The 16308-nt window shown below is 43.3% G+C and overlaps 1 protein-coding gene across 2 annotated transcripts in view; it reads left to right on the plus strand.

Annotated features, from left to right (window-relative positions):
• Positions 1-16308, plus strand: part of TRPM8 (transient receptor potential cation channel subfamily M member 8) — a 42557-nt gene that overhangs the window by 12112 nt on the left and 14137 nt on the right. Inside the window, exons 6-16 of one of the 2 annotated variants that reach the window (XM_086615390.1) lie at positions 292-466; positions 1522-1589; positions 4504-4701; positions 7080-7182; positions 8121-8260; positions 8580-8870; positions 10406-10501; positions 11353-11482; positions 14080-14225; positions 14918-15030; positions 15490-15706. In XM_086615390.1, coding sequence (XP_086471516.1) covers positions 292-466; positions 1522-1589; positions 4504-4701; positions 7080-7182; positions 8121-8260; positions 8580-8870; positions 10406-10501; positions 11353-11482; positions 14080-14225; positions 14918-15030; positions 15490-15706 — 1677 coding nt within the window. The remainder of the gene's footprint in view (positions 1-291; positions 467-1521; positions 1590-4503; positions 4702-7079; positions 7183-8120; positions 8261-8579; positions 8871-10405; positions 10502-11352; positions 11483-14079; positions 14226-14917; positions 15031-15489; positions 15707-16308) is intronic. The other variant, XM_086615391.1, reaches the window with a different exon arrangement.

Below are 16308 nucleotides of genomic sequence, written 5' to 3' on the forward strand. Positions count from 1 at the left end.
TGTTTCATTGGTTGAGATGAAGTTATGAGAGGATCATCTCAAATCAGGCTGCTCTTGTAAATAAAGACTTTCTCTGCAAATATTTATGCTGTGTTCTTGTATGGGGTTTCTCTCACTGTCTTTTGTTGCTGTTGGGACTGCCATGAGCACTGTCTCGAGTCAGGAAATCCAGACTCCTAACCGATGAGGAATAGTTGATGGCTAAGGGTTCAGCTGTCACTGGCTTGTCCTTGAAGTCTTGTTCATGCTCTGCCCTTGGATCTCTGGTAAACGCTGTGCTTGTCCTTCTAGGGGTACTACTTGGCCCACTACATAATGGATGATCTAAAGAGAGATCCCCTGTATTGCTTGGATAATAATCACACCCATCTCTTACTGGTTGATAACGGCACCCATGGGCACCCGACAATAGAGGCCAAAGTACGAGCCCAGTTAGAAAAGTACATTTCGGAGCGGGTTATCCCAGGTAGGTGTGAGCAGCAGGTTGCAGACCTCCTTCTTCTTAGTCCTTGCATGCTTTGGGGCTGATGCACAATGATTTTCTGGGAACAAAAGAGTGGTGGTAGCGTCCCTTGGATGCTGAGCTGGAAGGCACGTGTTAACTGTGCTGTGTCTTGAGCACGTTCAGGAGCAACCAGACTTCTGCGGAGCAATACCCCTCCCCTCATCTTCCTTTCTGTATTTGACAATAGTCCGTTGTGGGACACAGCAAATAATCTGCTTCAGCCATACAGCCCTCCCCTCCCTGCTGGGCTGCTTGTTGGAAGCTGACCCATCTGCCTATTTCCCATCTGGCACTGAATTCTGAAGCACAACTACACAGGAGCTGAAATTAGGCTTTTTTTCAAAATATTAATTTGTGAGGGTGATTGATCCATCTGAAGCCTGCTCCTAAATAATTTCTCTTTCAGCTCCTCCTTTCCCAAAAAGGAAAAATTCAAAAGCCATGTCAGAAAATTCTTAGTTAAAGAATCTGGGTTTGTGGGTTTGGTTTTTTTTTACTGTGTACCTCAGCTGAAACGTACTTGCTCATGACGAAGCACCTCGAATCATTATGCAACTTGGTATGTCTCTTAAACACTAGCTCCTAGATGTACCAAATTCTTACCTTTCCTTTACAATTGAAAATCTGAAGTCAGAGGTTCTGAATCTTCAACTTGTAATAAGAACCTTGCTCATAGACTCAAAACGGTCCAAGTGGTACGTAACCAGAATAAAACCGCGTGTTTTGGGGACTTTGGATCACATAATCGTAATCGCAATTATGATTGTAAGGAGGAAGAAAGCCTTTGGTGGAGAATGGGGTCTGAAGGAAGCTCTGCAGAATGTTAGGCAGAACTGAGTTTCCATTAAAAAACAGGAAAAGCTGTTGATAGATTGGCAAAATCAATGCTAAACTAGTATCAGAGTGTCTGCATGAGCTGCTTAGAAATTCCTTCATTGTACTCAGGAAAAATAAGTTGTTCGGACTGCATTAATGAGTTGAATCTTTTTCCCTTTTCCTTTTGGCATGTTTCACAGAATCTAATTACGGTGGGAAGATTCCAATTGTGTGTTTTGCCCAAGGTGGAGGGAAAGAGACTTTGAAAGTAAGTTTCTTTCTTTTACTTATTTCTAGGAGCAACAGTAGGAGCATTGCTCTAATATTTAAGACAGATTACTCCACAAGCAACTTAATAAAGTAGCCAGTCCTATGATTTACTGAAGCTTGCCCAGCACTGGCTATGAAAAGACCTTGCTTGCAATTTAAGCTTATGAAGTTTGTTTCAGTTAAAGTTTTCCGTGCAAAGTTTCTACCTCAGGCTGACATCCTGGAAAACTTTTGGCTGGGAGCGTCCAGTTGTCTCGATTCTTCCATAACAAATCCAGCACAAAAATGTTTCTTGTGTTTATCGGAGCAGCAACGGGAAGAGTCTTCATCAACCACGTAGCTCTTGGTCCTTTTTATATAAAAAATTTGCCTGAACTTTGGTTTGGGAAAGCTTGGCTTCCCTATGCTCGGTGGAGAGTGGTGCTTTTTTGTAACATGAAGGGAGGATCAGCTGGAAATCCTCCAGCTCGGAGCTTGCTTAAGCTGACATTTGATTGCTGCTCCGGAGAACTGTGGGCTGCACCTAGTTAAATCCAGGCAGCTGAGCGAGGCAGGAGGGCTCTGCTGCCCCTGACTGACCCTTCTAAGCCTAGAAGGGGAGGGAGCAGACTTCATCTTCAAATAGATGACAGGTAGGAGGAGGATGAACAGAACGGAGAAGGAAGAAAGAAGTTTCTTGAAACAGGATGTCTAAGTAACAATTAGGGAAGGGAGGAAAAAGAGATGAGTTCTAGATCTGTCTCAGTGTTTACAAACAGGATTGGTGCTTCCCCCTCCACCTTGCAAGAGTGAAGATGAGTGGCTTGAGTGAGGAAGGTGGGTCTGAGGGAGCAAAGGGACCTGGCTCCAGGGAGTTTGAAGGGAGGGAATGTGCAGTCAGGCTGCGTGGGAAGGGAACAGCAAGAGTGAGGACGAGATGGCTCTGACAGCAAGAAGAGCTGACGTAGCCTGGGATGAAGGACCTGGGAAAGGGGCTGAGTTTTGCAAGAGGGTAGGACACAGTGAAGGGAGTATGTCAGTGTTTTGAGTGGGTAAAACTGAAGCAGGGTGATATTTATAGTTATCTCTTTCGAAGAGGTGATCTTGGTATCACCTGTTCTGACCAGAGCTATGCTGGTGATACCGAGGCTAATTGAGGTTTTGCCTGTCAGGATGACAAACAATGTGAATTCAAAGCACAGTCTCTGTGACCATTTCATTGCTAACATTAATCAATTAGTCTGAACCACTCTGTGAAATTTCAGATCGTTACCCCAGCCTCCCTGTATGTTTCCTGGGTGTTTTGGCTCCATCCACGTGATTAATTTTAGCTTCACCCAAAGGGAGGTTGTGGGTGAATACAGATGCTGAGTTCAATGTGGAGGAGGTCCTAAGATGAAACAAAAGCATTCATTCAGGTTTTAGAGCAAAGTCTTACTGAAAGTGACATGTTGAATATGCTCGTTTCTCCTTTTAGTTCCCAATTGTCTAAGAGAGGATTTGGGCATCACTGAAAAAACTGTTTCTAGGTGCCATGCAGTGTAGTCACTTGGGCAGCCTTGTGGTTACAGGTATATTATGGAAATCTCAAACCCACTGTTAAGAAATGATACATGACACAGGCTTACTAGCTATCTAATCAGAATGAGTAATAGCCTTGTTAAATTAGATGCATAATTCCTAGCGAGAGGTTCCTCTGAAAAGTAACTGGATAATAGTTCAATTAAGGGTTCGTGCCAGTCTCTTGGCTATTTATCGGTGTTGTTAGTACACAGAGACCTTAGTGTCGGCCACCTTGCTCATTTGTAGGCGAAGCAATTTGTTCAAGAAGTAAATTGAGTCTCTGATGAGCTCAAAGTGACACAGCAGGTTCCAAGCCTTGAATGCATGTCCTTGCCATGCCTTAATCTTAGCAGTGTTGGCCAGGAAAGACTCCCTCTTTCTCAGCTTCTGTGACTGGTGCATGATGACAGGAATTGACTTTAGCAGAGGAGGAGTAAAAACTATTTCAAGCTTCTGTTTAAAACTCCCCGTGATGTGAAACATCCATTTCAGCTAAGCCCTTCTTAAGAAAACCACTTTGATCTAGTTGGCAAGAAGAAATACCTTGCTTTTGTTACGGTCCAATTGTCCAATTGATAGGAGTAATGTGCTCGTGGTTTTGATGACTCCAAGTTGATTATTTTTGTCCTCATGAAAGAGTCTCTTCAGGTAGCTAATAGATGTTCTGTCTTTCCAGTGGTTGATCATAACTTGCATCGACTCCTTTTGTACAACTTGTTGGCAGACAGCTTCTGTTCTGGAGACTGAGTTCATGATGGCAGCAATGCAAATTAAATACTTGTCTCCTGTTGTGGTCTTTGTAACAGGAGGGATAATAGTCCTTCCATCGTTATTTCAACACCTTTTTTTTTTTTTTTTTCCTTGCTGATAAGTTGTGTACAGCATTGCTATGTGAGAAATCACGTAAGTAGCTACTTGGAGATGTTCAATAACATTGGAGTTCAGTATTCTCATGATGCTATGAGAGCGATCTCTACTGCTTGCATCTCCAGCAAATAAAGCCAGAGCCCTTGAACTCAGCTGGGGTGTTACTTGAGCAATGCTGTGCTGTAAACCAGCAGTGACTGTAGCTAGGCAGCGTTGTGATGTGTCCTGAATGCCATTTCCACTTGGCAATTTTCCTGATCTGCTAATCGACTATAAAATTTGGCAGGTGGTGATTTCTGTCCCTCAGTTTCTGTGGGGCTCCTTACAGCTCTCTGTCATTAGATGAATGTTGTTTTAAAGAATGGGTAGTAATGAAAGTACTGATCTGGACCATGGGTTTCTGTTTTACTAAAATCAAATCTAAAATCTCTAGGCTTTTTTAATGAGTAATAAACCTCTAATCACACAGTCAAGTGATCACCTCTCCCTCTTTGGCTCCCTAGTCTATCAACGTGGCCATCAAGAGTAGGATTCCCTGTGTTGTGGTGGAAGGCTCTGGCCGTATCGCTGATGTTATTGCTAGCTTGATGGAGGCAGAAGGCACTCTTGCTTCTTCGTGTGTCAAGGAGAGCTTGCTCAGGTATCTGCCTCGCACCATTTCAAGGCTCTCGGAAGAGGAGACTGAAAGCTGGATCAAATGGGTAAGTGTGTGCTACTCCAGGGAGCTAGCGAGGCTGAAAGTGGGAGAAAGGTAGAGGGAACAGGAGCTCAGGAGCAGCTAGTGACTTCCAAATCAGGGATGTTGCTGACTAGTGATACCTGTAGGATGTAAAGTGCTCCTTGCCGTGACATATCCATGAGGATTTAGAAAAGAAAAAACTCAAACTCTTATAAAACTTACAGGGATTGGTACAGAAGGAGTGGGAATTGCAATCTTTTGGAAAGGCAGCACATGTCTAGGCACAGGAGAGCTAAGGCCAGATGTTTTGTAACTGTCTGCTCCCTGGATGCTTGTGATTCTTCTGGATGTGTCTCTTGGCTGATGTGTTGGTTGGTGGTTGGTTGGTTGGTTCCTTTGCGTGCTTAGTGAAGGTGGAGAAATGGGATATTTGCTGAATCGTGCCTCACACTACTAAGTCCTGCTGAATTGCTCATAGACAAAGAGTTATCGCTGCTGCCCCACGGACTTTCAAATCGTAGCGTTCTACTTCAAGATTTCCTCATTTGTTCTGAAAGTTTTTGTCTTTCTTCCTGCATCCCTTAAGACATTGAGTAGGACAAGTTTCCCTTACAGACGAGGAGTGGGACATTTAGGACTGGAGGCCTGCTTGGTCCGTGTTTTACCACGGCAGCATCCCTACACCATCTCCGTTGGGACTCTGTTAGCGTTAACTTACTCGTCCTGTGTACATGGGACACAGCTGAGGGTACAACACTGTACCTACACCAGCAAATTCTTCTTTTGATTTTCTTTGCCTCTTTGACCACAGGTAGAGCCTTCAGGATGCAGTCACTGTTGTGATCCCATATGTAACTGTTTATCACAAGAGTATTTTCTGGAGACTGGGAAAACTGGAGAAGTAAGGAGGACATCTGCTATCTTGAGCCAGTCTCTGGAAACACTTGTAACTGTCTGGTTACCTGACCTTCAGATGGACCTGGTTTTAGATATACTTCTCTTCTTAAGAGGGACAGAAGAAAATGGAGCTCCAGAAAAATCCTAATGTTCTGTTGTTTTTCAGAAGTCTTAGTTGTAACACCACTTCAGCTCAGTGAACAATCCATTAACTTGAGCTAATTGATTTTCTCAATTAACTGCCCAATGCTTTACAGTGGGGTCTGATTCTGTTTTCCTCTCTTGGTTAATTATCTCCCACCCACGCTCACAGTGGGGAGCGGGGAGCGATTGCGTATTCAAACCTCAGTCGAAGTTCATAATGGGAAATGGAAAAAGTTACATAGCTTCTTGTACATTTAAGGCCCCTTCTCTCAGCTTTCTGCCACCCCCTTAACTTTTTTTTTTTTTTAAATGAATGTACCATTGCAGGTTGTTTGCAGGCCCCAGAGAGGAATTCAGACAATCGAACTTCTGAGTGTGTTTTCTTTGATATAAACCAAACGAACCTTCTGCTATTGAGGTTTAAGGAGCTATTGTTTCTGGTAAGGCCTGGGTCAAAACTCTTGGTCAGAGCTTGGCAGAACAAGTCCATGGGCAGCCTGCAAGTTCCACTGGGCAACCTGTTCCACTTGACTCTGTTTAGAGCAGCAGGCTTGGACTAGATCTCCAGAGCTATCTTCCAACCTCAACAATTTTCTACTTCTGTAATAAGAAGCTTACAGGAAAAAGAGCAGGAATAGGGCATGGTCTTTTGCAGAGACAGTCCTGCAGAAACTGAGTCTGAACTTGCACTTGGAACCTGAGGGCTGTGATTTCCAAACCTGAAGAGGAAGAACTGTCTTCTGAGCAGACCATGAGCCTCTGGTTTCCAGAAGGAGCTCTGCACTGGGGAGTGTGGAACTTCTGAAGGTAGTTTTCCCTGTTCGGTCACATGGCCACACTCTTCACAGCTTCTGCTGAGCTGCCTTGGAGTGTACCTTGTCCTTCAGTCAAGAATGGCTCAGATTATTTGCTTTCTGTGTGCTAGAATGAAGGTAACGTTATAAGGTTGTGTGAGAAATTATCTTTGTTTCCGACAAAGAACAAGGAGAGGGAAACTGTTCTCTAGTAAACTGCTAGACGTTTGTGGAAACTTGTACTGTCACAATCCCGTTTGTCTTTATGAGTAATTTCCAAATACTGAGATTGTATCTTTTTGGTTATGATGTTCTGCATAGGGGGAATCACAGTTATTTGCTGTATGTTCGGAGGATAATTAATCTTGTGCTTTGGTGACTTTAAAATAAATCTCGTTATCTACTTCTGTCTGGACTTGATTAAATTTTAACTATATGTGGAAATAGGACTGATGAGAAGCAGCTTTGCTATAATGTAATGGGAAATTTCTTTTAAAGATGCTCTAGGACATCAGCTACTAAACGGCATAGATTGCTTTGAAATGGAACTTTTCTCTTTTTGTAGATCAAAGAAGTCCTTGAGAACCCTCATTTACTGACAGTTATCAAAATAGAAGAAGGTGGAGATGAAATCGTGAGCAATGCCATTTCTTTTGCTCTGTACAAAGGCAAGTAATTGTTTTTCTGGGTTTGTTTTTTTAAATAGATGGAAAGAGAGAGCTATTCATTTTCTAGAACAGCCTTCTCTAGAGCAGTGCCATCTCTCTAGGGTTAAAGCTTCTGCCACAGTGTGGAGCTTGTCTTCATCTGAAGTGGTGTGGACAGCCTACAGCAGCGTTGTGATCTGTTAGTGTGGGTGAGATCAAAACCCAGTCCAGATAATTGGGAAGGCATTCAGCAGCGCTTTGAGGATGCTGAGATAGCATCTCTGAGAGTAGCATACGAGTATGCAACACAACAGGGAGTCAGGAAGCCAAGCAAAGGATCTTTGCTGGCTACGCTGCAGAAGCGGATTTACTCAGCATCCTGCAATGCAAAATCAAGTATCTTTGGCATGTGTGGATTGAAGAGGTTTGACTGGCGCTCAGCAGGGAGAGAAGCATCTGGTTAATTAACAGTCAATGTGTAGGGCTGCTTCCTAACTCTTTCAAATCCCAGTGACTTGCTACCATGAGTAATTGAGACCTGCCCTCTCTACTACTCCAGCAGAGCAGAACTAGTAGTTAGTGAAGGTTGCTGGTCTGACCTCATTTTCCTGTCTGCATGAAGAAAGCCTGTGAAAATTACAGCTTCTCATGACATTTCTTGTATTGGGCCCTATTTGGAATCCTGTTTGGGCAGAATTTCTTCCAGCTAAAGGGTGCAGGAAACTGAGGAGCCTGAAGGAAATGATGTGTTGATTTTGGCTGATGAGGTGCTCCTAGCAGCTCGTTTGTGACCTATGTTGGACCATAAACATGTATCTAAGCCTCCAGCATCCTCTAAAATCTAATCATGAAGATGTGCATGAGTCTGGGGAAAGACACTTGATAGGAGTCTTGTCATGTAGAGTGTGAAAAGCAAAGAAGAAGCCAAGAAGCTCTTCTGTCTCTGGTCTTTTACTTAGAGGATTGTTCCTCCTCTGCAGCTTTCAGCACCAATGAACATGACAGAGATAACTGGAATGGACAACTGAAGCTGCTGCTGGAGTGGAACCAACTGGACCTGGCCAGCGATGAGATCTTCACCAATGACCGAAACTGGGAGGTACAGACCATTTCTGTCTGAGTACAGTGACATGGGACGGGGGAGCAGTGGGAAGAGAGACATCGTAACAGCAGCCACTGTCTCAGCATCCCAACCTCTGATGATAAGTAAGAGTGTCTATTCCTCCTTGCACTGACATCATTGGTTGCACAGTTTATCCGCGCGTGCCAGAAGTACTCAAGTCATTCAACAAAGACAATTGCATACAGAAAAAAACTGATTCTGATGAAAATGTGGCAGTTAGCCACATGTCAGGCCTTTAGGTAAGCTTTAGATGTGTCACGTGCTCCCTAATATTTGCTTTTCTGTTTCTTCCTAGTCTGCTGACCTACAGGAAGTCATGTTCACAGCCCTAGTCAAAGACAGGCCCAAATTTGTCCGTCTCTTCCTGGAAAATGGCTTGAATCTGAGGAAGTTCCTTACCACAGAGGTCCTTAGAGAGCTGTACACGAACAACTTCAGCAGCCTGGTGTTCAAGAACTTGCAGATCGCAAAGAACTCCTATAACGATGCGCTCCTCACATTTGTGTGGAAGATGGTTGAAGACTTCCGAAGAGGTCTCAAAAGAGATGACAAGAATAGCAAGGATGAGATGGAGATACATCTTCCAGTAAGTCATGAACAGTTTGATTCCACTATATGTCTCCTGAAAGGAAAAAAAACAAAAATGACATTTTCATTCTGGTGTAGCAGGATTTGTGTTAACAGTCTCAGCCTGTTTAACATACTGCCTCATTTTACAAATGCGTGTAAGGGTTGTTTAGAAAATGGGTGAGTTTGGGTGTTGAGTTAAAATATTTTCTATTAGAGCAAATCAATGCTCTAGTTATGCTTATAATTGATATCGATATAAATTCATAGTCTGGTACACAGATGCCAACTGGGCATGAGGAATTTGGTCTCTTGTATCTTAAACCTTGCTTGTTGTAAGGGTGTCAGGCACCTTCTTGGCTTTATTTCATTGTCAGGTAGAAGCAGACTACTTAGTTACCACAGGATAGTAGATTCAATCATCAGCTCCAGATCTGAGTTTCAAAACTGGAGCTCAGGCATCAGATAGGAAACTTTTGGAATCAGTTGTTGACTTCAGAGATGCAGTGCAACACCTGTGACATTCAAGGGAAGCTTGGTTTGAAAATGCAGGTTAGCTTTGAGAGTTTCCGTCAAAGCTTGTGATTCTTGAAAGTTTTGTTGCTCAGAAGACCTTTTGTGATGGCTTTGCCATCCCCAGGTGCTAGTTACTCTGATGCAAAGCAAATGGTGGTATTAGAAATTCCTCTCTAAGTTTTTGTGAAGTTCAGGGTGTTGTTTAAACACAAAAGGCATATTGATATCAAGTTAGTTTTCCTTTTAGAGGATGTTGATCTGTGTCATAGAATCATAGAATGGTTTGGGTCGGAAGGGACCTCAAAGATCATCTAGTTCCAACCCCCTTGCCATGGGCAGGGACACCCTCTGCTACACCAGGTTGCCCAAAGCCTCATCCAACCTGGCCTTGAACGCTTCCAGGGATGGGGCATCTACAACTTCTCTGGGCAACCTGTTCCAGTGCCTAAATTCTAAATCTCCCCTCTTTCAGTTTCAATCCATTGCCCCTTGTCCTAGCACAACATGCCCTTGTAAAAAGTCCCTCTCCAGCTTTCCTGTAGGTCCCCTTTAAGTAAGCTTGCCCCGGAGCCTTCTCTTCTGCAGGCTGAACAGCCCCAACTCTCTCAGCCTGTCTCCATAGCAGAGGTGCTCCAGCCCTCGGATCATCTTCGTGGCCTCCTCTGGACTCACTCCAGTAGCTCTATGTCCTTCTTGTGTCCTCTAAGCACGAAGTCAAGCTGTGAATGAGGCTATCTGAACTGCATGGGTTAAAGCAGAAAGGGGCTCAAATATCCTTTAATGCCAACTTAAGGAAAAACAAGGAGGCTGATTCTTCCACATCAAATAGGAAAATAGGTGGCTTTAATATAAATATAAAAATATAATTTAACTTACGTTAATGTGTGACAAGTGCCAGATAGCTGAGAGAGAGAGGATCGATGGGCTGGCTGTAAAAGGAAGAAAATATGAAAATAGGAGAGTGGCAGGCTGGGATTTGTTCCAGTTGGAAACATTTTGGTGAGCTTAGGTCTGAGGAATTGTTGCTATTTCTTTCAGGATGAGTGTCCTATCACAAGACACCCGTTGCAAGCTCTGTTTATTTGGTCAGTTCTTCAGAACAAGAAAGAGTTGTCTAAAGTCATTTGGGAGCAAGTAAGTTGAATTCTCCTTTATTCCTCTTTGCAAGCAGTACAGTGGTGCTCCTTGTCTTTGATTTGTAGGCCTTTGAAGGCTCCGAATCCATCTTCAAACACAAAACCACAAGAGCTAATTGCTAGATGACTCTGTAAGGAGGCTTAATAGTACCCATTTTGTGTTTGGGTGTGGATTTCATACTTTCCTTCCCAAATGTCATATGTGAGTCAGCAGTCCAAGCTAGGGTTCCCCTGTAGTCATATGTTCTCATCTGTGTTTGAGCTTGGATGCTGAGTTCCCGCCCATTCCACAATATGGATGTGTTCTCATCCCAGGTGTTTGATTGAAATCCGTTTCTAATTTTGATTAAGCAGTACATTTAGTGATGATGTATCAAATACATAATTCGCAGAGTGTAAATGCGAGGCTAATGCAAGCAAAGCTAATGGATGCTCCTGCTTGTGTTGGTCTGCATGTCTGAAACAGAGTGCTGCTTCCCTGTTTGTGTAGATTTTTTTTTTTTTTTTGAGTGGAATGGACTAACATAGTCTGGGCAATTCGGGGTACACCCAACTGGTCCAGACTGGTGGACAGTGAAAATGGTAGTGTAGCTTGTGACAGAAGACCCTCTTTTGAGAATCTGCAGCCAGAGATGCCAAGCTGACCTATAACTATTAAACGCTTTTTGGACTGGTCACAAAGTTGTTATCAGACCAGTACACTGATGACTACCATTCCTTTTGTGGAACTGGACCTTCATTTGCCAGTCTTGACTGGGAACTGAGCAGCTGCAGAAAGGGGAATATTTTTAAAGAATGTATCACATTCCCTTCACAGAGGGCTTTGCATGATTTAAGTTTCTCCCATAGACCAGAGGTTGCACTTTGGCAGCCCTGGGGGCCAGTAAGCTCCTGAAAAGCATGGCGAAGGTGAAGAACGATATCAACGCTGCCGGAGAGTCTGAAGAACTCGCTAACGAGTATGAGACAAGAGCAGTAGGTAAGTGCTGCCTTTAAGTCCTTTAGAAATTTAATAGGAGGGGTCAGAGATGAGGAAATTGTTTCCTTTCTTGGAACATTACTTGTTCTAATGATCTCCAGGTCTGATGTGTAGCGATGATGGCATAGTGATGTCTTTATTTTGTGCAAAGCAAAACTCATAACTCTGCTGGTTTTGCTCAGCAAAATGCAAGGCAAGATAACTCATCCAATTTACCTGGAATACTGCACAGAAATCCAGCCTGATTCTTAAAGAAGAGAAACGACATCTCAAAAGGAAGTAGAAAGAAAGCTTTATTTAGAAAACTAGATATCCACCATTAAATGCGTCGCTTTAATGTCAAAATGTGGTTTTACTGCTTGGAAATCTCTTCCACACCATCTGTTCCCAGTAGAAACTGTGTGTCCTGTCTGAACAGCTTGCCTTCAAAAGTGGGTGTTGTGGGTTTATTTTTTGGGTAGAGAATTTCTTCCATTGGGATGAAAAGCTACCTGGCTCTAATGGCAAGGGTGAAGAAGGGTGCCCAGAAATAGGAAGGAGAATATAGAATAAAAGAAGCTTTCTGCATGACTGCTGGTAATATTCAGGTTGAGAAAAGCCACCCTTCAAATTCTCAGGAGTACTTTTGGGGACTGAGAATAAATTGCAGGTAAAAAATTGATTGAATTCCTAAATTCCAAACTATAAATTCATATACCTTCCTTATGCTTATGCTAAGATAACAAGCAACGCTGTCGCTCATTGAGAAAGTAGATCTAGCTCAGTTTTTTTTCTTTTGACCTTCAGTTTCTCTTTTTTCTTTTGTATGACCTTCAGTTTCTTTTTTTCTTTTTTCTTTTGTATGACTTTCAGTTTCTCCATTCGCAAGGGTTGTCAGTGATTCAGCACGGAGCCCTGCGTCTCATGGGCTAGAGTGACTAATAATTTCTTATTTAATGAGGGTAATTGGTGACAGGAGAGCAGGGAGATGTTGGTTTGGTTTTTTTTTTTAGGACTTCCATTTTTCTGTAGCAATAATGCTGATGTTTCCTAAGCATCTAGTTATCCTGCAAATTGAAACACACAAATGAAAGCCCGCACAGTTGGCAGATATCAGAACAGGGATTAGTTTGTAGCACCCACAACTGACAAATTGAAGCTTATCTGGGGTGCACCCTGTGGTGCAGGACCTTGGTTCCTAAACTTGGAAGGAAACACATCACAGTGTTGCCTCTGGGGCTTTGTTGCAGGTTATGGCTTTACTCTTTTGCCTGATGCAGAAAGCAGTGGATCTCTAACTGTGTTGCTGCCTGGCAATTTGCTGTCACCACTATAAATCAGATTAGATGACAGGTAAAGCGTAATAGCCCTGCAGACTGAACAGAGGAACCACAGAAACATGGCTGGAAAGGGCTTCTGGAGGCCTCCAGTCCAGTCTTCTTGTGCAGGTGACGTTGTCACCAGGACTAACTCAGTTTGGTCGTGGCTTCATTTACTCAAATCTTGAAAATCTCTACAGATGGATATTGGTTTATTGCTCTTAAAAGCAGACCATGTTTGTTCCTTTTCTGGAGCTTATGGAGATTAGATTGACCTGTTGAAATTGATCCTCATTTTTATTTGTGTGTATTACCAGCAAAGCTATTTCACTATCCACTGAGAAGTGGCACAAGGCCACATGGAAAATATCTTGCTTGTTACCAGAAAGGACTCCTGCTTCACAAGGTGAAAACTCCTTAAAGAGTCTTTCCTAAAGGTTTCACCGTTTCTCAGACCTCATTATTTAGCAAGACATTGAGAAGTGAACAGGTTCCATTGAAGCCTATCTCTCAAGATCTCGCTGCATGTTGCAGTATGTGTGGCAATACCAGCCAAAAGTATCGCTGTACGTGTGTGTCCTGGCAGTCGTGGTAACACAGATGTTTGTGAAATGCCTGGGAACACATGCTGTTGGGAGAGAAGAGCTTCTAGTGAAGGCTGGTGTGTTTTCTAAGAGGCTGGATGGCTCTTCAGGCCATTGCAGCTGCACCGACAGAACTGCCTTCAAGTGGGAAACGTCCAGACCTGGGAAGAGAGTTAATTTTTCACACTATGTGCATTGTTAGTGACAAAAAAATGCGAGCAGAATAAGATGCTTGTAGCTCTTCTAAAACAACTGTGTTTGCAATGCGTGTCTCAATGAAAAAGTGTCAGATTCTGCCCTTGTTGTTGAACTCTACTGTCGATATGGGACTGCTGAGACTAAGTCATTAGATCAGTGCTAAACGAATGAAAAGATGATTAAACAAGCAGATATACTGAGTCATAGGAGTAGGAGAAGTTAATATTTTCACTCAATTTTTTAGTGCAGAACTCAACTTGATGCTATCTCTGTGTGAGCTGATTTAATATTAGTTTTCCATCCAGACACAAATTGCCTATGAAAGCTTAATGCATGCAAGTGGGGTTGCAAAGCAATACACACATTGTTTTACCATGCTGAAAATGTGGAAAGACTCCTTGTTGCTTTGATATTATAAATATTATACTTCGGAAGTCACTTAAGACAATTGCATCTGAGTTGGTGGGAAATGGAGTCTGAAGTTGGAGCTCAGTGTGGGGCCACCTCTTTCCTCCAGAGCTGTTCACTGAGTGCTACAGCAGTGATGAAGATCTAGCTGAGCAGCTGCTGACTTACTCCTGTGAAGCCTGGGGAGGGAGCAATTGTCTGGAACTAGCAGTGGAAGCTAAAGACCAGCAGTTCATCGCGCAGCCAGGGGTGCAGGTAATGTCAATAAAAAGAAGGTGCACGGATTACTCTAACTCTTGTAATCCGGGTAGTTTAAAAAAAAAAAAGTGAATGTTCTCGCTGTGAAAATGCTACATCCACGTGAACAGCCTGTGAAAGGCTGGTGCTCAGACACTGTCCTCGTGGAAGTGAGAGCCTCTGGGAGAGGTTTCCCAGCCCTGTGAACACGAAGCTTTGTGCTGTGCCCTGCAACGTGCTCACAGAACCAGTGTCTGCAGTGCTGCCAAATGCATCCCAGAGAGCACTGACCGTGCCTGGGGGGGAACAGGGTGGGGGGCTCCTCTTCTTAAAATAGGAAAGTGGCCCATTTGCCCACAAATGCTAAGTCGGGAGGGGAAGACTTGATTTAGAGCTGTAAATCGTAACGAACTGGATGATAAAGACTGCCCGAAGTGACTTCTCCCTTGGCACAACTCCTGTGCCTTAAAAATCGGGTCAAGTCCTGCTCAGCCTCCCATTGAACTCCTCATCATGTTGACTGGACTAAGGAACCAGCACACTGTTACTGATGCAGAACGCTTTCTGTATCGTTGAAACAAAGGAATCCCAGTTATTTTGGTTGAAATCTCAAAGTTTTGAGGTTTTTACTAAATAAAATGACCTCTAATAGCATTCCTAGGTTATTTTGTTGCTGTTAGAACACGAGGATGTTTTCTTTTTTATTGCAGAATTTCCTTTCCAAGCAGTGGTACGGAGAGATTTCAAGAGATACTAAGAACTGGAAGATTATACTGTGTCTGTTCTTTTTTCCTTTAATCGGCTGTGGTTTCATCTCATTCAGGTAATCAACTGGCTTCTTGTTAGCAGAAGCAAAGCAAGTCAGTCATAGAATCGTAGGGCAATTCAGGCCAGAAGGGAGCTCTGGAGAGAGATCGTCCAGTCCAACCCCTCTGCTCAAAGCAGTCAGCTAGAGCAGGTTGCCCAGGACTGTGTCCAGTTGGATTCTGAGTATCTCCAAGGACAGAGACTCCGCAGCCACTCTGGGGAACCTGTTCCAGTGCTCAGTCACTCTCAAATAAAGATATTTAATGGGTGAATGAGCTTTTGACAGATTGTGTCCTCACTCTGATCTGCAGTTAAGGTGTGCCAATTTACTTGCGTGCCTGAAGTCAGTGGATGCAGAATGGCATTACCTTTCAAGTGTTGTCCTGTGCTAGACTCCGCACCTTTCTAATTTTCTCTTTGATGAAGGGCACACATGCTTCCAGGCTTAAAAGACCTTTTCTTTCTTTTCCCTCAGGAAAAAGCCCGTGGAGAAGAGTAAGAAGCTCTTCTTGTATTATGTGTCTTTCTTCACCTCTCCCTTTGTGGTCTTCTCTTGGAATGTCATCTTCTACATCGCTTTCCTGTTACTCTTCGCCTACGTGTTGCTTATGGATTTCCAGAAGGAACCTACCGTCCTGGAGATAATCCTTTACGTGCTGGTCTTCATTCTACTTTGTGATGAAGTGAGACAAGTAGGCAGCGCTTGCAAACCAAAAATGTTTAATGCTAGATTAAAAGCCTTGTGGTTTTTCCCCTCCTAGTAGCGTAAGGCAGTACAGGCTGCTTTTAAGTCACAGGGGAACCACTTCTTGGGAGATACGTTCAGGCAACTCAAGGCACAGAGGATTTTATTCTTTTTTTCCCCCTAGATGTTTAACTCCTACTTGTGCCTCAATAGTTGCAGTGTCCATGCACCAAGAGGAACGTGTATTGACTTTGAGGCTGTGTGGATAAGCTGATGCCAGCGGAGATATTTCTCAGGAATGTTTGGCTTGGATTGCCAAAGAATATAGAGGTTAGATTGAACAGATGTATCTGGATGCATCTCTCTAGATCATCCTGCCTCCACATCCCACCTCCCTTTTATTTTTTTTCTTCTCTTTTGACCAATGAGCAACTTATTATGCATTTCTGTTTGTCTTTTAATCATAAATGCAGTTTTTGCTACATTTCCATAGTCCTGAGGACCAGCTTTGGACCTACATTGCTTTTACTGGTGTGGTGTGGGAACAGCATGAGGGTCTGCCTTTATAGCCAGCTGCTTAGTTGATATTCTTCTCACTTCATACGTAAG

This window comes from Tauraco erythrolophus, chromosome 8, assembly GCF_009769465.1.
Source record: "Tauraco erythrolophus isolate bTauEry1 chromosome 8, bTauEry1.pri, whole genome shotgun sequence".
In the NCBI taxonomy this organism is placed as follows: Eukaryota; Metazoa; Chordata; class Aves; order Musophagiformes; family Musophagidae; genus Tauraco; species Tauraco erythrolophus.